The following is a 21,969-nucleotide window of genomic DNA, read 5'->3' on the forward strand; positions in this document are numbered from 1 at the left end:
ACACATATGAAAAATGCGGTGATTTTGCAATTCCCAAACGAACATGTGCATTTATCACAATAGTTTGTGGTTGCACTTTGCAGGCGAGCAAACAGTTAGATTGATAAATTGTGCATTTGGTGATATTCGGTTCCAAAGTCATGGAAAATTACGAGGAAGAAAGCGTTAATATCATGTTAAAAGTTACACGGCAAGGTAATAAAAGGCAGAATGGCACATATACATGTCAAAACGTCGACATTTTTAACGATGTGAAAGCGCTATGTGAGTTCCTGTTCAAGCAGTTTAAAGAGGAACTTAGCAGATTTCAGCAGATTTCAGCATGATTAGCAGATTTCGGTTATTTCTATAATACAAAACAATGTGTATTCCACATTACCGCTATACAGTATATAATAACAGCCTTAAGTTCATCATCGCACTATTCCCACGAGATGATTATATTTATACTCAACAATGCTTTTCCAATAATAACTTCATTTGTTGCATAATTATGCATAAAATGCCATCAATCCCTTCATGCCTCTTGCACGTGGAATATATATTGGGCTATTGCCTGTCACAAACTTAATTGAATCAGCTGTATACATATCGTCAGCTGAGGGTTAACAAGGTCTATCTGCTCTATGACTAGTTTTGAGAAATAGGCAAATGAAAGTTGGCATGCTCATAAAAGGAATAGAACACAATTTAATACCAAAATGTTTTGATCTTCTACATACTATACACTAGGTTGTTTAATTACAGTTATTTGTGCCTGGCCACCCAGCATGAATTATGGGAAATAGCGGTACTACTTTTGGAGATAGACCTTTGTGACTCTGAATTTTTTGAAAAATTAGAGTTACAAAGGTCTATCTAAAATTAGTTAATTCTGAATGTTTAAAATTTTACCTGCAAAATTATTTTAACAAGTCTGCACTCAATTCAACTTGTCAACATTGTAAACATCAGTTTAAATTTTGATAATCTACTTTTCTATTGATTTTTCTGGGTAATTTCGGTACAAATCTTACTACATTTAAAACTATGAGGATTGTAAGTATAAATAATATAAAAAGGTTAATTACTTTCTTTTTAGCTATAATTTATACATAAGTATATATATTTATAAAAATCACAAGTTAAAAGGTTCATAATGTACTGTAGTTGTGCTTGCAATATCCTCACTTCTAATATACGCTGGCACAAAGTTTAAATAACATTACTGTCACGGCTTTCTTGTATCCTAAAGAAGTGTTAGTTACACAAGAAGTGACATAAACTCTCTGTCAGAGGCAGGCATAAATTTCAGCATTGATCTTATGTCCGCTTTCTTAGCCTGGCTAAGACCATCAACAGCTCCAGCAATGGTGGGGTCGGTTACTTGATAGAAAACATTGTTTTTGACTTTGCTTCTTGTCGACTTGTGCTCGAGCACATTCGTTGTAACCAATTCTTCTGAAAACTTGGTCTTGTAGCCAAGGATCTTGGGTTCCATTTGCTTGTAGTGGAGACTCTTGACTTTGGTGAATGGCACCCTGTCATACTTTCCTTGCCGAGCAATGGAACCAAAATCCTTGAAATCTTGTGCCTTCATCTGGATAATTTTCATTGGCTTGCTTCTGTGGACTTTCTTTAGCATCCGCATCAATCCAACAGGGCTGTATATTTCACTATGGCGACACACAGCCTCGATCTGGCTGTGAAGATTGTCTACTTCTTGAACAGAAGAATGGCCAGGCTCACAATACTTGTGCTCTATCGACACAATGTTAGGATGATTTTTGAGGAACACTTTCATAGCAGTAGAAAAAAAACTGTTTCGATTTTGAGGAACGCAAGAATCACTCCATAAAGTGATGTTCTTTACTCTTGGATCCTCTGAATTTTCTTCAACAACAGCTTCTAGGATCTTTAGAACTGAACTGGCTATGTCGTTCCAGCTCGACCACTTTGCCCTTCGTGCCACAGTGCTCCATATCCTCTCTTATCTGCTGAACAGTGGGCGGTCATGAAGTATACATTAAGCTTTCTCTTGTAGAAAAAGTTCGATACTTCAGCTGTTGGCAAGGCAAACACATTTTGCAAATCAAAACACACTGTAAATTTGTTATTATCCTTTCGATCATTGTCTCGTTCAGTCTTAGTTTCCTCCTTCCCTCTTAGGTGAGCTTCAAAATTTTGTTGGTCTTCCTCAGCTGGATTATTCTGAATTTTCATTGCCTCACATGTATCACATCTATCTTTTTTGGGTACATGGAAGGCAATGTTAAATTCGTCATTGAATATTTGTCGGTACAGATGGATTTTACCAGGTGCGACTCCATTACTGGAGCACTGTTTCACATACTCTTCATAAAGAATTGTGACATTAAGACCTTCAGGCAAATATTCTTTTTTTGTGTTCTCCCTATTGTAGTGGGATTCCACACGAGGCAAAGAATTTATATGTTTGCGGATTCTGTCCTTGATTTCTGGTGAAACTACATTGTTTGCACTCTTTCCCCATTGCAAATTTGTAGGTGTCCCACACATTTTCTGTTTGTTTGCATGATAATATTGTATGCGTTTGTGGTTAATATCCAACGTCGTTAAGTAAAATACTTTACAGACTCGAACATTGGGCATTAACAGGAAGGCTATAACTTAGACTGTTTTTCTTTCGGCTTGGTGTTCCAGCTTTCGAACTTTTTGTTGATTCTTGCTCGGTTGTTTTTCCATAAAAGTGCAATTTCTCGTTGTCACTCATTTTCCAAAACTCATTGAAGATAGCAGACCTATCTTCCACAGTAACATTAGAACTACATTTAAACTTACATTTACTACAATCTTTCTTTGTTTTCACAGACCTTGCAGCTTGCTCATTCCCACGACTGTTTATATACTTTTCTCCAGATTGTCTTTTATTCTTTCTAATGTTCCTTTTCCAACTAGCCGGGTTACGCTGGCGCTTTCGAGTCAGAGGAACTCCAGTGCGTTGATGAACGTGGACAGTTCTCTCTTCCTGTTGCAATTGACCAGGTACATTTTGCAAGTCTGTCAGGACAGAATTTTCACCAGTGCTAACTTGTTGATTGGGTTCATCATGATCTACAAAAAGTAAATACTACATCACATTTTGGAAGAGGAAAATATATTTACCTCATTTACATACTTTAGAAGTAAATATCTGGTTGAGGCAGTGTCCCAACAGTATAGTGTACGCATTGACAAAGAATTTTTGTAATGCATTAACACATACATATTGGTAAATCCCACTCACCCACCTGTGGACTAGGAGAATGAGGAATTGAGTTGACTGAGAAATTAACCTTTCTTACAATGACAAATATCTGCAATTTTTGAATTGCAATCGTTTTTCATAAACTAGTGTAAACAATTATAAAAATGTGAAAAGCATTTTTTTAAATAAACTAACCATTTACAGAGGAAACTTATCTTTGTAAGCCTCCAAAAAGGATAAAAAAAGACAATGTTATGTGTCTTACAAAAAACGACTGCCACCCAAAACGGCAGATATTCATCACTGTAGGAAAGGCTAATTGTCCTCACCCACAGGGAAAGGTAATTGTCCTCACCCACAGGGAAAGGTATATTAGACACTGTTGCTGCACATATCTGAACCTGGAGAACGGATTAGTATATATTTACCATCCCCCCCCCCGCCCCACCCACACGGGCAACCAAAGTAACAGAATGATGACATAGCCCTCGACCGGGGTCACATTTACAGTAAAAATTGATCTGAATGAGGGCCGTAGGTTCAATTCCTACCAGAGGACCTTGTGCTGCATTTTTCGCAGTCATTCCTGGTCAGGTCTTAAAGTGTATATATATTCACTTGGATTAAAAAACCCAAAAACAGCATTCTAATATCAATTCCACCAAGTAGTCCCTTGTTGCATGGGCAATGGGAAGCATTATGAAAATATTTATATTTCATGCACATTAAATAGCTTACTATTAAACCTTACCATCAGTTGAACTCGATTCATCATCAAATAATTCTCCTCTTGGATCAAAATTCTCATCAACACCAGAACTATTTTCATCAAAATCGCTGGTATCCTCTGCATAATCTGCAACAATATCCGACCTAAAGTTCATATAAAACTCATCATTATACTGGGACCAATTCCTTAGTATCTTTCAGGTAACATATCTAAGTTCAAATTCCTATTTTCTTCTTAACTGATGTGAGAAATAAAGTCCAATTTGAAATACAAAAATATGAAAATGCTAAAGTTAGTGTAGATACTAATTTTTCATTTTTTCGGCCATGTAATATATCAATTTTCAGTCCAATTTTAGCGTATATGACCTCTCGTAATCAATGTCTTCTTCAATTAAAGTGAAAAATACGGCTTACCTTTCCAATAAATCGCTGATTTCATTCTCCTTTAAAGTTTTTAATCGCCCATGCTTTCTGGCAGCCATCTTGGAAATGTGATAGACCTTTGTGACTTTGAAATTATGCTAAATTATGCAGATGGACCTTTGTAGCTTTGCCACTGACATTAAAATATTCACAATATCCACATAAATTAGCAATGGACATAGACCTAGTTAACTTTAAAGCTGTTTGAGACATAAACCTCATTTGACAAATTCTCAGATAGACCATGTTACCCTCAGCTGACGATAATACATATATAGATATACATAAACATATACATATAACATAATAGATACTACATATAACATAAATTATATACATATAATCATTTAGAGTTATATTCAGTGGTTCATCACCGGTATGTTTACTTTGCTCAAACCTGAATTTGTCTTTGGCCTAATTTTTTAAACAGTTTAACCAATAATACTTATTCCTGGTCTTGTGCCATTTAAATTCTGTAAAATCGAGTTTTTAAATGTTCTTAATTTTCAAAAATTAAATTTAAAAAAACAGCCTTTTGCAAAGCAGCCTTTTGTAATAATTTTGTACATTGTTGACTTAAAATATAGCGGATTTAGTAACATATGAATACAAATTTTTCCTTACCAACTATGATAAGTACTACCGAATACCAAATGGAATACAAGCTGATGCATAAAAAATGTTTAGTTGTCCCCAATGAATATTGTATAGGAAGCCAATAATTGTCAAAGTTCTACTCATTTTATCAAGTGTGGTATACTAGAACACATATTGGGTCCAAGCTTGTTGTAAGCATTCCAGTTTTCTGTTGCAATTTTGCAATGGTCATGGAACCGGTAATACCATTTTCCTTCAGGATGTAGAAGACGAGGCCATTGGTGGTGACCACCATACATCCCTTGTATCCAAGAAAAATAGCAGTCAGTTTGGGAAAAAGAAAGGGTTTTCAGATACACTTGAGAGGTTTAGAGAAAAAGCACAGCATTTCCAAAAGAACTTGCAACATTCAAAATCATGGTAAAGTAACAGTCATGCAAAAGATAGTTTTTTTATAAAGTGCATGGGGTAATCATCACCTGTCTTAAACTTGCTCTATAATGAGCCAGTGATGCCCTTAACTCATAATGTGCCCCTGGTCTAAACATTATACGGCTGATTCATATTCGTCGAGTAGCAAATTGTTTGGAGCGGATCGCCCACCAGTTTTCACAAGACCGAGTAATATATATAAGACAAAGATATATAAATCATTCTCTGGGTGTTATTCTTCGTAAATTAAGGCCAAGGTTTTTTCTTCTATTTTCAGTCGCACGTTAAGATCGACTTACAAGGGAAAGTCACAATTTACATTGAACAGATCACATGAAAATAACGTCGTTCAAACTTCCTGTGGAGAAAATTTAGACGACAATTGTAAGTTGATTTCTCTACAGCCCGTAGACACACCGGAATCCGATGAAACAGAGAAAGGTAAACAGATGCTGCACGCATACAACCTTATATCTCATCTACTTATTTTTTCATTCGGACTATTTCATATCGGGTAAGGTGGCTTGTTCACGACAATTCGATATGATCATTTTGGCCGCTTTAAAGAAAGTGTACTAAATAATAACCAATCCTAACCATTCAACTCTATCTTATTTCTCCGCCCTATAGATTTAGTCCAAGAGTATTTGTAAGTGCTCTGCGAGATTTATTTTCGGACTTAGTTAATTCAAATGTGCGGTACAGACGATTCGAACTTAAACGCTTGGATATCAAGCAAGCTGTTTCAGCTGGAAATCTAAAGGTTTATATAAAAAACCTATATATTCTGAACAAGTCCATCAAAGTCCGTTATTAAATAGTTTTGGAAAACTCTGGTACCAGTGGACGTGATGTCGATTCCAGAATCGTTGACCTAAAAAACATTCTGACACTCACATGTACTGGTCTTACAATTTCGAAAGAAACTATGTGGTATAAAGCCCGTTTTCCAATAGGCAATTTATTCGTGCAGATTGATAAAAAGTAGAAAGCGATTCTTCTTTTTCGCGGCAAATTTTTTCGCAAACTAATCACCGCACCGCATTTCAGATATCGCATCGCGCAAATAAATTCGCCTGGTGGAAAACAGGCTTAAGGCCCACACACACTGGGCGCAACGCAACGCGAATTTTTGGGGTTTTTTTAAGCAAAATAATTCAATTCTGGAGGGAAATTTTGAGAGCTATGGGCCCCAGACATGTCAAAGTATGCTATCCTTCAGTAATTATCAAGAATATCATAACATGATCAAACTTGCTTTTGCTGTTTTTTGTTGCTTTTGAAACCTCAGAAATTCGTAAAAATCGCGTAGCGTTGGCGGACCGTGTCAGTGAATAGGGACCTTAAGCATGTAGGACGGTAACACGACGACGGCAGCTATCAATACAATGCTTCATTGAAAAGAAATGAATTATTAATTAGCTATGGGAGTTTTAGGCGCGTGATCTACGTTCTGTTTACAACGGCAAAACGTCGTTTATTACGTCCTATGTAGAACGTCTGCATTTCAGGACCCAGTGAGCGCCACCTCGAATTAGCTCTATAGAATTGTCCCTAAAAACGTAAACACAATGTTTTCAACGTCTTAAATCTCATTAAACTGGTACACTGATAATATACAACAACGCTTTATCATAACATTAATTCAAAGGAGTATTCCAACCACGTCGTCGTCGTGTTGCCGTCCTACATGCTTAAGGTCCCTAATATCGGCCTAAAACGTTTGCATATGTACGCGTGATTTTCATTTATACTTTCACAGATCTTGTTCAACATGACATCATCGTATCTATTCCATGTACAAATGTTTACGATATTCACAAACTACCTAAGAACTCACTCGTGAAGGACCCGAGATTTTTTGGGTTTGGTGATGGCATTGAGCTCATGTGCAGTACTCTGCAGGTTTATAAGGTAAAGTGATTACCTTCTCTGGCGCTTTGCCTCTATATGAAAAAGCGTAGATGGCACCTTCTCTTTCACAGAATATGTATAATCAGAAGTATTACTAGGGATAGTTTTTCCAAAATGAACGCGTCATGCACACGCCATCACACTTGCCGCACGGATGGCTTCCTGGATTTCTTACCATTTCTGTTGTGTTTGGTAATATTTAATAGAGTACTGAACTTAACAATAAAACCTGACAACACAATCAATTTGAACAATATCATATTTCACTTGTCTCTTAATCAAATTGTTACCTACTATACGGGCAATTACGATGCCTCTAATGATTTATGTCCTATATATAGTCGTATATAAATAGACATATTATAGTTTTAAAAGTTCTCAAGGTGAACTTATATGATATAGATAACAGACTATAGCAGAGCACGCCCTGATAGGTAGAGTGAATCTGACCTCTTCATTGAGATGACCTAGGTACTGCTACAGGCTACAGAGAGGTCCATATCAATTTCTAACGGTGAATTTTGATAATCCTTTCATCTTATATAGTTTTGTCTTCCACAAGGTTCTGATTACAATGCGGATAAACTCGCCGCAATATTTTCAAAGTATACAAAACACCTGGTAAGTTTTTTTTTATCAATCATTTAATAAGGTTTGCTAAGGGCGATAATATTTCGCGTACAAATGCACGAGCAAACAAAACTTGGCAAGGAAAATTTGTCAAGGAAAATTCGTCCGTCTCTACGGGGCTTTATACTAGATTGCATGTAGACTATTTTTTGCTAAATTATATTACTGCACAGTTATCCGGTTGATTAACGAACCGAAATTTCTATTCTTATACATTTAAGCAGCAATGCAACTTAATTCAGCACGGGTTTTTTTCTTTTACTTTTTGCTCTGATTAATTATGCTTTCTGCATGATCGAAACTATAGATGTGATACTGTAATTGGGGGGGGATACATATTCGTATATCCTTTTGTCTGACAGATCTCTTTTGTATATGTATGCGCGTTTTCAAAAGAAATCCGTTGGGCAGAACATCATATAAAAAAATTATCACCACCCCTTCCCCGAATTATCGCCCTAGTTTCGACCCTGCATGCTTTATTTATTTAGTATAGTGTAGTTTTCCGACAACACTCACAACTGCATGCTGAAGTTTGATTACCATTTTTGATACAGCCAGTTTTATGTACATGTACTGACGTAGGAAATAAAATCGGTAAAGAAACGTTCTTTATAATTGTCGAAAATTTCCTGACAAGGAAAAAAAAAAGCGTTTTCCTTAATCTCGTGCTAAAACCTTTACTCGCTACGAACCGTTAAACAACCATTAAAATGTGAGCTAGGCTTCAGTGATTTGATATTCTGAATATAAAATATATAAACTTTGTACATGTAGGCTCAAGACATAAAATTGAAATACAGTACTGATCAGTACTGAGTATTCAAACACCTCTTTTTGGCCCTCACAAAAAAGCATGACTATTTTTAGATTCTAGAGCGTCATATTATGCACTCCCTAGCAGTTTTAGGAATTAATTGGTCACTCGCAAGCAGATTTATGACCAAAGATGTGGCATTTACCACTTCTTTTTTTAAAATTCAATTAAAATTCAATTCATGACTGTATTAATTTGATTGCTAGAACTTTTTCACTTTTCCCGAATAATCAGGCCTTTTAGTGCAAAGAACAGTTTTTAAGTGCATAAATTTTTAAATGAGTATAAAACATTAAATATTCAAAACCTGACAACGTGGGTCTTTTAGTGTTGTAAATTACCACGTGCAGATATTGACTGAGATTAAGAGAACCTATTCCAAATACTTGTAGACAAGGCATACTTAAAAAGTGTTGGACATAAATTTTTAAAATGCTTAAATGTTTTGTTATTTTTTTGACCGGCCATAATTTGATCGACAATGAAAACTATACACATCTTACTGGCCCTATTCGATCTTTATTCAAAAATACAAACACTTTACTATTCATTCTTCCTAAAACATCGATATTCTCACAAATATATCCTCCCAATTAAACAATAAACTTAAAAAGGTAGTAAATGGCACTTGTTAGGTTAAAAATGTACTTCCGGTTTAAAATAGTAAGTTAAAATAACTGCTGAACAGTGCGAAAAATCTCGCTCTGGAACATGTAATATTTTATACAAATTGCTTTTGTTTTAAAGTAGATATGAGGATTTTCATGAGGGCTGTAAAAACAGTGTTTGAATACTTTTAATCAGTAATGTAGCTATGTCGTATGAATTTTTTTCCTGTCGAACAATTTTATGTATACTCGTGCAACTTTAGGGTTTTGAAAAACTCACTCGTGAGTAGTGCATGGCCTGAAAGTTTTATCAGGAACAACAATCGTATACTTGTAATATACATGTAGTATTATGTAGTATTTGAATTTAATCGCAGGGATTACCTTCCTAATATCCGCACTATAACCACGATCGCACTTGTCAGCTACCTTTGTAGCTCAATAGGAAGAGCATTGCATGCACCGGTGTCACGATCTCAGTCCTCCCCCGGTTCTGAGTACTCTCCTTGTAACAAGTGCGCATGTGCAGCCTGGGAGGATAACTGAGCACGTAGCACGGCGGGCTCAGTTCTCCCCCAATCTTAACGATCCCTCAAAAAACTGGATAAATATTAAAGCAAAGAAAACTGTTTGGGTAACAGGTAGCGTTGTTAAAATGTGTCACGCAAGGATTTCTTGTAATTGTGGGTAATTTTCTGTTGTATAAGATGAAATGAGCACAAATTTTCCTTATTTTAACCGTTTTTTGTGACTTGTGACTCCGCAGGAAGCCTAGCATGTTTGTTGATGATTAATCATTCAATTTTCAATCGTCTGTCTCATTCATCCCCTTCATTAGCCTCATAAAACATCAGTCAGTCTCACCCATCCCCTTTGCCCAATATCAGTCGATCTCACTCGTGATCTGATATGTACTAGTTAATAAGTTGTTCAAAAATAATCAATTACCTGCACGAAAAAGTTTTAATGCACTTAGCTACACACTCTGCAGACTTATTACTTATGGGCATTGCAAAGGCTTCTGGCTTGAATTCAGTTGTGTCTGATTTCCACTCGAAATTAAGGCCCTTTGATCCTTATACCTTGTAGTAGTTTAGGGCTAATGCTTCTTGCGAGCAGAACCTAATTTGAACTGGCTTGCATTAAGTTCAGCTCATGATGAGCATCTAAACCGGCCTGAAATGTTACGCCACATCACGTCATCATGCAAACGCCTCTCACGACGACAATCGCATTCGTATATCCTACTTAAAACTTTAATATTTCATTGCCGATGTGATCATCCTAGCTACGGCCTTGTTTTTCTGGAAATGTGAGGCAGAAACAATGTACTCCCAGCCAAAGAAAGGTATACAAATATGCTGAAGAAAATGTAATGTTCATCAGGACTTTTCCTGGTGTAGCGTTGATTGATTTCTGATTAATTATTGATTATGAATTATTTAATATTATCATGCTAAATTGCTAAATCGAGTAACAGTAATGGTTATGGTGCTTGTGAATAGTGTATAAATCTATACCATGAATCTAAACGTATATTTTTGCACCCTTTCAAAATATTTATATATGTTTAAAAACATCGGTCACATATTGATCTGGAGGTATGCGATAGTTATTGTATAATTACATAAATCTGTTATCTGTGCATGCATGTGTTTCGTTTAAAAATTTAAAAATTTAGTTAAAAAATACCTTTTGCATGAAATCAATGCGATTTTGCTCTAAGAACGCATATAAAACATCAGGGGTCGGTTGTATCAAGCCTGTTTAGTATAGAAAACAAGTCTATCGTTTTATTCAACAAGCAAACTAACCTTAATACAAAGATACTGTTTACAACTATATATATTCAATGTTGGATATCTTGTCACGTTGCCTTTGCTTGCATGCTAAACCCAACATTGCCAAGGGGATGGGGGGAGAATATCCCATGAAACAAGTAAGTTAATCGGAATGAAATGAAAATTATACTTCACCAACAGTGTTATTAACAGGTTTTGTCCATGATTGTATGGTGTTATTTAAATTTTACTTATCTTAAGCTAAACGGGCGTGATATACAACCGGTCCCTGCTGCTAACGTAACAACTAGCACCAGCAAAAAATTCCTCCAGCCCATCTAACCGTTTAGCAAACTTCTTATTCTTTATCAAATGCCTCTGATTACTGGGGCCGGTCGTACGAAAGCTGGATAGATCACGATCCACCGGATGATGTTTTTCAAACGCTCAAAAATTGGCTATTGTTTGGTATAACGTGGGTTAACCTTAGTATTCCAAAATTGAGGATTCGCTTTAATAATTGTTCACTGAAAATCTGTAGTTTCACTGCTTTTCGGACATTTTTATAACGCTTGAAAAAGTCACTCCTTCATTTATAACGCTACCCAGCCTTCATACAACAAGGCCCCGATCTATTTACATGGATCTCATGCATCTGAGGTCGGTTGTAGGAAAGTTGAATAGCGTTATCCAACGGATAGTGTTTTCAATCGCTCTAAACTGCCCGTTGTTCAGTATAACCTGGATTTAACCTCAGCATTTTCAACTTGGGAGTTCTCCTCTTTCATAACTATTAGCTCAAATCTGTAAATGCATTGCTCTTTGAGAAAGCTATATGGCATGTGCAATCTCGTAACGAAATTCCTAATATAAAGAAGAAAGTCTTTTGTGACTTTATAAACAGAAGATTCCTTCGTTATTTTAGTCGCCTTCTAAATGGTTTGCAATCGCATATAGAGAAGCAATATCTCACACGCGTTCGTGTGATATTTTATATTCAAGAACATCACAGAATTTTTATGATTTTGAAGGTAAGCGGGTGTGGTATAAGCTGCCTTTATCAGATTTGTTACAAGATGTGTTATTTTTACGTGTGTATGTCATATCGACAGCAAATTCTGAACTGTGTTGATCCTTTACTATCGTTTTAATGCACCATATGTATATATTTTGTTTTTGTTTATGTTCACATTTAGTCGAGTTTCGACGCCTGGGTTTGCTGACATTGGATTGTTGGAGAGAATATTGTAAGCGTTCGTTATCAAGAAATTATTTTCAACCATCTACTTTCAATAGTTTAATGATTTACTTTCCATGCATATAAGATAATAGAACTAAACAATGATAAACAGATTTTGCTCTTGCCTTCTTGGGGAATTCGGGGGGCTGGCTGCACAATTAACCGAAAATATTTAGATTTCCGACTCTCTGAAATTCCTTTATATGCGTTTTTGACCGTTGACAATAGTTAACTAGGAAGCTTAATCAAGTTTTACTCTTTTTAGTGCAAAGTTTCTGTGAAACTTTGCAGTATTGTGGTGAGTGGCGAAAATTCACATCAGACAGTCAGACAGTCAATCAGTCATAGTGTAAACTCCGGGGGGCGGAGTGTTTTTATGCGTATAGTACATTACCAGAAATTTGGGACAAGATGGCGTCTTGCATTCGGATAAAAACAAACATGGCGGCCAAATTTCATGCGAAACAATATGGCTTAATCACAAAACTTTAAATTACGCTTCCTATGTGTGTTTTTTTCTTGGTTCGGAGTTCGAATTCTGTAAATCGCTCAGAAAGGAAGAGTTATAACAAAAATATTCACTCACTTGCAAATCCTCGAGGTTCCTGAGTGCGATTTATATACAAGTCCAATTTGAATGATTCGGCTATATAAAGCATAGTAATATCGGTAAACATGCTCTACAATCTGGTCAAATACACCACTTTCCTTTTGGACGATGCAAAGTTCGGAGTTGGAAATGTCTTTAGTTGTGATATAGCTACCGATATAACTCATAAATATCTTCGTATTTTTTACCGCCACGGTTCCCACAGCGTTTGAAATTTCATAATTCTTCAGTGTGTTAAGCATCCGGCCATATACATTTGAAGAAAGAAAGAAATTTTCTCCGCCATGTAAAGAAAGGCTTCTAAACTTTCGAGCAGCCATGTTTTTTTCTAAACTTAATTTAAATCTAGTTCACAGTCTTTAAAAGCGAAAAAGAGCCCAAAAATTGCGTAATATTGCGCTCTGGAGAGTCATAAATGGCCATGAACAAGTGGCGCCTTGGCGCGCGCAAATTCAAAAATCAAATATGTCTGACATTCTGGAAAGTTACAAGAAGCTTCATATCGACTGGAAGCTGAAGTTAAGTACTGAAGGGCCTTTAACGTATGTAAATCGGCAAGTTGATTCAAGGAGGCAGATTTTATTTACTCTAGATATTCCATGGGGGTTGCTCCAATTTTGGAACTCGCTTCTAAACGTCACTTCCGTAGATATTCGATATGTAAATTATATTGATTTCCTCAATGCAAGTGTTGTGGACGGATGGTTTACTATTAAACGCGACTGCGAACGTATAGAAAAGTTGCTTCGGAAACAAGCTAGCTATGTCAAAACTACTATTCAAAAGGCCAAAGGAAGGAAGAAGAAAGAGTTGGAACACAATGTTTACAGAATCAGTGTTCAAAGAGGAGAGATTGAGTCAGCAGAAGAGTACAAATTACAGGCAAGCCAATGCAGTCAAGAATTTGAACAGTACAAGAAGAACTACCCTGATTTAGAAAATGCGAAGAAGCAACTATATGAAGAAATTATTGAGGAAGTCAATAATTTGAAGGAGGAAGTTGCTGAACTTAAAAATGAAAACAGCGAATTTGCTGATTACATCGAAACACTTGAAAGGAGAGACACGTTAAATTGTCAAGGGAGAACATTTCAAGAGGTAGGAAAAAAACAAAAAGTGAGAAAACTTCGGCTGCTTAAAAACAAAGCACAATGTGCACTTTGGTTTCTAAAAAGCTTCGGTCTAGAGCTTTCAAATATTACACTCCAAGATAAAGAGGGTACTTCTCACACCCTAGACTATGATGCATCCAGTGGTGTACCAGGTATGAGCCAAGATAACGAGGACAATATTGAAAAAGTTTTGTTTTTATTGGACAAATTTTGTATAGCTGATGAAGCTTACCATGAACTATCCATGATTACAGATGGTCTACCAAAATCTTACATTATCAAAAAGTCAAGATCAGACTTAAACAAGACATACTCTATAGAAAGAACACAAGGAAAGTATTTAGGTGCAAAACTTAATTTTACATCTACCCTAATGGACCATGTAAAAGATCTACTAGTCATAAAACCAGAGTTAGAGAGAGAAACAATCCAAAAAAGTTAAGTGGCGATGGTGCCCGAATGTCCAGAACTACGAATTTCATGATGTTCTCATTTGCACTCCTACAACTTGAAGAAAATGTCATGTCATCAAAGAATAATAGAACGGTTGCAATAATTAATGGACCTGAAGACTATGAGACATTGAAGGACTCACTACCTAATTTTTTCAAAGAAATTAATGAACTTATTCATCAAGGATTTATATTAATTGATGGTAAAGAAATCAAATTGGAGTTCTTTCTTGGTGGTGATCTTAAATTCTTGTTAATGATAATGGGCTTAAACTCTGCTTCATCAAATTATGCCTGTTTATGGTGTAAGGTGCACAAACAAAACAGATGGGACACAAGCAAGCCCTTGAACTTTTACAATGAGGGGGAACAAAGGAGAAATTTGGCTGAACTCAAAGAGATGTGGCAAACTAGTGGAGAAAATTTTGGGTGTATCCGTCCCCCCCTGATTGATATAGAGCTAGACCATGTAGTGCCAGATGAGTTACACCTATTGTTAAGGGTGACAGACCGGTTGCTTCAAAACATAATTGATGAAATAATTGAACGGGATGTGATTGCAGATTTTAACAAGCCAAATACTCAACCCAAAGGGACACTGTTAAAAAAATTTGTAGACAATATAAATGAATTAGGTGTACCATTTTCAGTTTGGTTTAAGAAAAATGCAGATGGATCAAGAAGTAAAATCGAAGACCACACCAGCTTAGTTGGGGGCCAAAAGAAAACCTTGCTAAACAAACTCCCTGATATATTGCATCATTATCTCTACCCTGAGACATGTGAAATTGTAACTCAAATATGGAGAGATTTCAAAGATTACTATGATTTGATCACAAATTTTGAATTGACATGTGATTCATCCAGCATCATATTTAACAAAGCAATAAAATGGATTGAACTGTTTTGTTCTTTAAGAAATACTAGATCTGGCTATACAAGGGATAGAGTCACACCTTACATGCACATGATGTGTTATCACATTCCAATTTTCATTCAACAATATGGTTGCATTAAGAAGTTTACGGGTCAAGCTGTTGAAAAAAACAACGACGACGCCAAAAGAATTATGTTCCAAAAATCTAATAAATGGGATGCTGCCAAGGATATCCTCCAAACAGAGAGCAGGCAGTGGGACTTAAAGCAACATGTACGTGTGAAAGGTCCTTATATTAAAAGAAAGGCTGAATACTGGGGAGGAGATATCTGCAGAGTAAGGAAAGACAGAAGACGTCTTTCTCAACCTGCTACACCCCAAGTAGATGATCACGACATATTGCATTCCCCCCCAATCCCAATCACAAATTCGGTGGATTATGGAAAGTTAACGATCATGCAGTTACGCAACATTGTCAAAGAAAAAGGCCTCAACAGACGAGGGCTGTCAAAGTTTAAAAAGCATCAGCTAATAAATTTAATTGAAACATCCTAAATGCTTCAAGAGTTTAACTGTCTTGTTTCATGGGAACAAGCAGATGTATAGATGCTACTGGTATTATTCCAGTAGGTGAATTTTTTGCTTGGTTGAGAAACTACAAATTTTTAATTCCTTAAGCTTTCAATCTGTGAATATGGATCATTGCCAGAGGAAATTTTGCATATTTTGGTTATGAAATAATTAGTGGTTGTTACACCAAAGAAAAACATTACAATTGAGAGATGAAACCATTGGACTGACAAGTGAGGTATATAATGACATATGATATATCTACAAATATCATGTATACAAGTGTTGCAATTTGCTTTAATATACTTTTTCCACACCAATGATGTCACTTATTTATGCATAAAGATATCAAAATATAAAAAAAAACTCAATTATTCTCTTTATAAAGAGTCTGCTTTGTTAAAGTAGTTCGCAGTGTGCTGTAATTATCCACAAACTATGTCACTGCCAAGCAGATTGACTTTACATAGGTTTATGTATATATAGGTTCACTTCATGTTATTTTAATCCAACATTACCTTTATGAAGCAACTTTAATAAAGTTAATTGAAATTTTTTCAGTGTAAGCACGGGGAGCTTCAACAATGCTTTCTCCTTCTTTCACAAAACATTTTGCTGATCTACCAAGAAATTTCCGCATCTTCACCGGAAATAGCATCTTTACACCATCCCCATGTTTGTCATAGCGGCAATTCCAATTATTGGGTAGGCCACAATTTACAAAATCCTGTTCCTCAAACAATGTCCAGCTCTTTTGTTCAGCAGCCTTTCCTTTCCCACCAAACAAGTAATTATAAACATCATGTCGAAACTCCACAGTCAACTTTTGTTCTGGCCATCTGTGTTTGAGGGAAGCAACAACTTCCTTTCTTAACCGGTCCACACATTCTATGACATCATTAGTGTGTGGTTTAGGGTTCTCAAAGTACCTGGAGTATTAAAATATGCATTTTAATATAAAAAAAACTCCTGAAGAAATAAAATTGCAGTATGTGCCCCCTAAATTGCCCAGTACTGCCAAAGGGAAGACATAAGCCTTGAATTCTATTTTTCTATTAAAACTTATTGAACACTGCAACTGTGGCTGGCAGTTTACAAACACTGAAACTCATGCATGTGCTGTACATATCTTTATCACACTTCATCCTAATTATGGCACAACTACAGTACTTTTTCATGTCCAAACCTTTGTTTCAAAATTCAAAGGGTTTAATATTATTTTAAAACTTGGATATAGTATCCCAATTTGTCAGTTTGACATTACACTGATGAATAAAATTTACCTTAAGGATGCTCTTGAAATGTGATGTTCCGGTTCCCAAGTACTTTCAAACGAACTGTAATCCTTCCATTTAACTAGGTACTTGACTTCCTATAAGCGTACGTTTGATAGATGGTCTTTATTAGATATTAAAATACATAGAACATCAAAAGTCGATATACTACGTCTACAAAGATGTTTACCTTGTTAACCTTTCTGCGGGCAATCACACGCTCAGCCTCAAAAATACCAACTATCTTTGTTTTTTTAATTTTCTTCCTTTTTGTTTCATCGTATACAATGTCTACGGTACTCAATTTGTTCAAAAGAAAATACGGGACTCCTTGCCTTTCACGGGTGTTAGTCGCCATTACGGATTATTGCATAATTATACCATCGAGCCATTTTATGAAATTTTCACCAATTCCTTCGGTCAAGAAGCGGACGCTGCCCAAGAACGCGGACGCAAAATGTCCCAAATTTCTGGTAATGAGCTTTTTGTATATAATCAGTAATTTAAAGTTTTTAAATCAGTTTAACTTGCTTTATTTATTAATTCTCTACATTTCTTTTGCTAAGTTCACCAAAATATTGAGGAATTTTGACGGTTACTGTAAATTTTAAAGCATTGCTTTTCCGCGGTTTGGGTTTTGTTTCAAAGGGATTTGCGCAGATTTACCCCCGGAACACCCGATTTTTTCCTATACGTCGCAACTGCGCATGTGCCGTCGAGCCTTCAACATTATTCACGATGTAAAGAAACGAGGAGCGACGAGCATTGCTTCAAAACATTCCGAGCGTAAAAATCGTGCAATTCTTTGAGAATCTACGCAATTTATCAACTTATGTTATGAATTACGAGCATTCAATTCGACACAAATATAATTTGGAAGGTTTATTCCATAAATAGAGATTCATAAGAGGTTAGGAAAAAACGACGCTGTGTTGTTTATGTATTGATAGATCTCTTACACGAATGACGAATATATATTATGTCGATATATAGCAAGTCGATACCTGGTATTCTGCATACAGTACATAAATGATACTATACAAAACGGACATTTTGTGCAGTAATCAAATCATTTTGGTGGTATACAGTATTGATTATATGTATATTGTTTTGTATCGATTTAGCTACGCGTCGAAGTATCCACATCATAGACATAATATGCACCGCGGTTTATTTACATTATTTACAACGCAACTATTTTGGCTATTCTTATGAAATGACGATAAATTGTTGCCATCATATAAATGTAGTGAATGTAGTCACAGTTGTTTGACGAAGAAAAGAGACTAAACTGAGAAAATCGCGTCCGGTTTACATGGGCAACTAAAATAATTTAATAGTGACAGTATCCGCGGCTAACGTAACTTGAGTACTTTGAATAATTTCCTTTTGATTAATGTTTAACCTAGTTCATTATATTTTTACTGGCATAAGTCAAAATGTTTATGTTGGGAAAACGTGTTGCTTAGGTATTACAGGGCATGAAAACTTTGCACTATCCTTGGATCCCTAGTTAAATTTTGGATACGATATTTTGACTTGAGGTTTCCAGTTTCAGCCATTAGTTCATCTCTTCTGAGGTTTTTGTTGAAATGAGTAATTGCCAATATGTGCCTGTAGTTTAAAATAAAGTGAAGCTTAGTTTTAGATGTTTATTTATAAAATAACAATAGAACTGTGTCTGTATAACTGTAATAGTTATTTTTCACACCAATGTTGAGCATGACTTATTAACAAGATGATGGAGGGATTATATACATATAGGAGTCTGTATACATTATAAAAGCATGTACATACCTGCAATACATCCCTGGAAATGAAAATGCAATCATTTTTGGGGAAAAATGATTTAACACAGAGTGGAATCCCTCTAAGCAACTAGTCTGTGAAAGTGGTGATGCTTGGCAAATACCCTTTATAATTCTCTTGTTTAAAAGAGCATTGCGCACTCTCTCATAAACATCAGAATCTATATTAACCAAAATAAATTTATAGTTACCATACCAATGCAGTATTAATAGTTGGTATACTTATATGCTAATTAAAATTGTATACAAGTAGTTTAAACAAACAAAAATGGTTCAACTTATTCAATAAGATGAAACATGTTTGTCACATAAATTTGGAGAGATGAACAGCAGTTGATAGTTAGATTCAGGGTGTGCAATACAGCTAATTGTGGTTATTTGTAAAATATGTTTTACCTTTATCAAGCCGTGTTCTTTCCTCTATATCATCATGTGCACACTTATTGAAGACAGGATTAGGAAAGTCTTTGTGAACATTAGTAACATGTTCCAAAAATGATTCAAATTTTGCCCAAATGACTTGGCCATTACCATCAGCTGTGGATGTGGCACTCCAGATGAGATGGTTAACACATGGCTTCACCCATGGTAAAAGCACCTCACAATCCTTCCCTTAGCAATTTTGCTCAGTACTTTTGAAACCTCTAAAGAATATACAGTATGTCTTTAGTATGTTTGTATATTCTACATAGCAATTATGTGATATTTATAGCACATACATTTGGTCAAATGCCACAGGTCAAAGTAGTGAGTGATTTCTGGCAGCTTTTCTAGCATGTGTTTGGCAATGGATGAATGGCGATCAGACACAAAGGTGTTAAGATTCAAATCATTTTTTGATACATCCTCCATTGATCTTGTGAAAGCCATATATTCCATGGCAGGACTGCTGCCAGCTTCATTTTTCTAAATGGTGAAAAATATGCAAATATATAATATGCTAAGAGTTCATAAATCTACAATATATTATGCAATTACACAGTACCTGCACTAAACTGAAATCAATTATTGCATTTATTGGATCATCACAACAGAACAAACTATATGCACATTATTTTGCGCTATGTCCCATACTGTCATGACGACCATCCCCAGCTAAAACAAAGCCATCTATTTCTTTCAACTTCGCTTGCCATGATGCTTTGTATGATTTCCAATGCATATGAATGGTGGGAAACAGCTTGGTCTTAAAATAAAGAGATCTTCATAATAAGTACAAGGTGATGGAAATTCCTCACCTAACTTCCAAGAGAGCAAACAAATAACAAATGAGTGGCAGCTATTTTTTTGTCATGATAGAAAAAAACAACCTAAATAGGAATTGTTTTGAACTGGTCAACACCAATATAGCTAACTGGTTAGGTAACTAATCAAACAAACTGCATGTATACATACACGTTGATGGCGGTAGAATGTGGACAGAGATATGCTTCCTAACCCCATATGTTCAAATATTCTTAGCGTTTTGCTTGCAGATCCACCGCCAGTTAAAATGGCAAATGACAGAAGTAAATTCCCCGCTGGAATACTGGAGTTAGGAAATTTTGGTTGACTGCTCCACACATTGTTGCGTTTTGTGCACTTTTTTTGACTGCATGTTCTCTCGATTTGTACCATTGTTCCAAACTTTTTAACATCAATGAGGACACCTGGCATGCTACAGGTTGGACAAGTGCCAAATAATTCCATGAGTTGTGGAAGAAAGACAACAAACTTTGCTTGTGTCCTCAAATTGTCATCTTTGATATAGACTCTTAAATGAATAGAATGAAGTAATAAGATATCAATATAAGATATCAAGGTATTTTGCTTATGTTTGCATACAACTACATGCGTACTTTATTTCTTATAGATATTTCATTTCGGTCATTTATACATAGTGTATTTGAGTAAAATTAGTACCTTTTCCCAGAAATATCATCCTCTATCTCCGATTCTGTATCAGTGGCAGTCAATGGCTCTTCCAGTGCTGGTTCTTCTTCGACCTCTGTTGGTATGGATGGTTCTGATGTATGTGAGTCAACATTGCTAACACTGCTAACATCATCATCATCATCACTATCCTCTTCCTCATCACTAGTATCATCATCTGATGATGAATTATCACCACCTAGTAAATAAATAAGGGATTGCAATAAGCAACATTTACAGAATATTATTATCATAACATGTTTTGAACAACATTAACAGATTATGATTACCAAAACTTCACTGAGCCTTATAAAAAAGCATCCTTTCCTTCATTTGCCTCAACTTTTTCGTTAATTCATTGCAATTGCTACAACTTGATGGCATTGTCTGGACCCACGCGGTCTTTACATTTCCTTCAATATCACCCTAAAATATATAGATATAGACTTTATATGCATAATTTTGATAGATAGAATTTGTTTGCATAATTCCGGAAATTACTCCGTCTTTAATACCATGTCAGTTTCTTCTGCTGATTGTTGTTCAAGCATCTCAACTCATAAATCGTGTTGGTCACTCTCTGCTGTTGGGCATTGTTCAAAACTCTCGGTTGATTAACATGCTGCTGCTTGACTATGAGATTTTGTAGCGCCACACTTTTCATAATCTGTTTGTTTAGCACAAAGAGTCTATAAATAGATAAAATATCATTTTACTATTTATTTAAAAGACAAAGGTCAAAGTCTAAATACAAATTACAGCATAATGCCTATGAAATGTCCCATAATGATACATTCATCATCCGCAGTGACTTTGCGCAGAGTATGCAAAATACGGGAATATAAACCATAAAGAATAAAGTACTAGTATAAAGTATTGATGATACTCACTATTCGACGGCGGTCTCTCGTGGATAACGTGCTACTTGTCTCGCAGTATTTTGAAGGAAACACACATATGCCTATATTGTCTTGCT

General features: G+C 35.7%; 2 protein-coding genes and 2 pseudogenes across 2 annotated transcripts; 1 reads left to right on the forward strand and 3 right to left on the reverse strand.

Annotated features, from left to right (window-relative positions):
- Positions 1 to 2,587: 2,587 nt before the first annotated feature.
- LOC114544116 lies at positions 2,588 to 4,565 on the reverse strand. Its single transcript, XM_028562846.1, has 3 exons — positions 4,352 to 4,565; positions 3,957 to 4,078; positions 2,588 to 3,072 (listed from the first exon to the last, which is right to left on the reverse strand). The coding sequence occupies exons 1-3, from the start codon at positions 4,417 to 4,419 to the stop codon at positions 2,588 to 2,590; spliced, it is 675 nt and encodes a 224-aa protein (XP_028418647.1). The 5' UTR covers positions 4,420 to 4,565.
- Positions 4,566 to 13,454: 8,889 nt separating this feature from the next.
- Positions 13,455 to 15,985, forward strand: LOC114544117 (annotated as a pseudogene).
- Positions 15,986 to 16,520: 535 nt separating this feature from the next.
- LOC114544118 (chromobox protein homolog 8-like) lies at positions 16,521 to 17,632 on the reverse strand. Its single transcript, XM_028562848.1, has 3 exons — positions 17,465 to 17,632; positions 17,284 to 17,372; positions 16,521 to 16,929 (listed from the first exon to the last, which is right to left on the reverse strand). The coding sequence occupies exons 1-3, from the start codon at positions 17,630 to 17,632 to the stop codon at positions 16,521 to 16,523; spliced, it is 666 nt and encodes a 221-aa protein (XP_028418649.1).
- A 189-nt stretch (positions 17,633 to 17,821) lies between these two features.
- LOC114544119 lies at positions 17,822 to 21,968 on the reverse strand (annotated as a pseudogene).
- Between the last annotated feature and the right edge of the window lies 1 nt (position 21,969).

Source organism: Dendronephthya gigantea, unplaced genomic scaffold, assembly GCF_004324835.1.
Source record: "Dendronephthya gigantea isolate DGI-Jeju-01 unplaced genomic scaffold, DenGig_1.0 000653F, whole genome shotgun sequence".
Lineage (NCBI taxonomy): Eukaryota > Metazoa > Cnidaria > Anthozoa > Malacalcyonacea > Nephtheidae > Dendronephthya > Dendronephthya gigantea.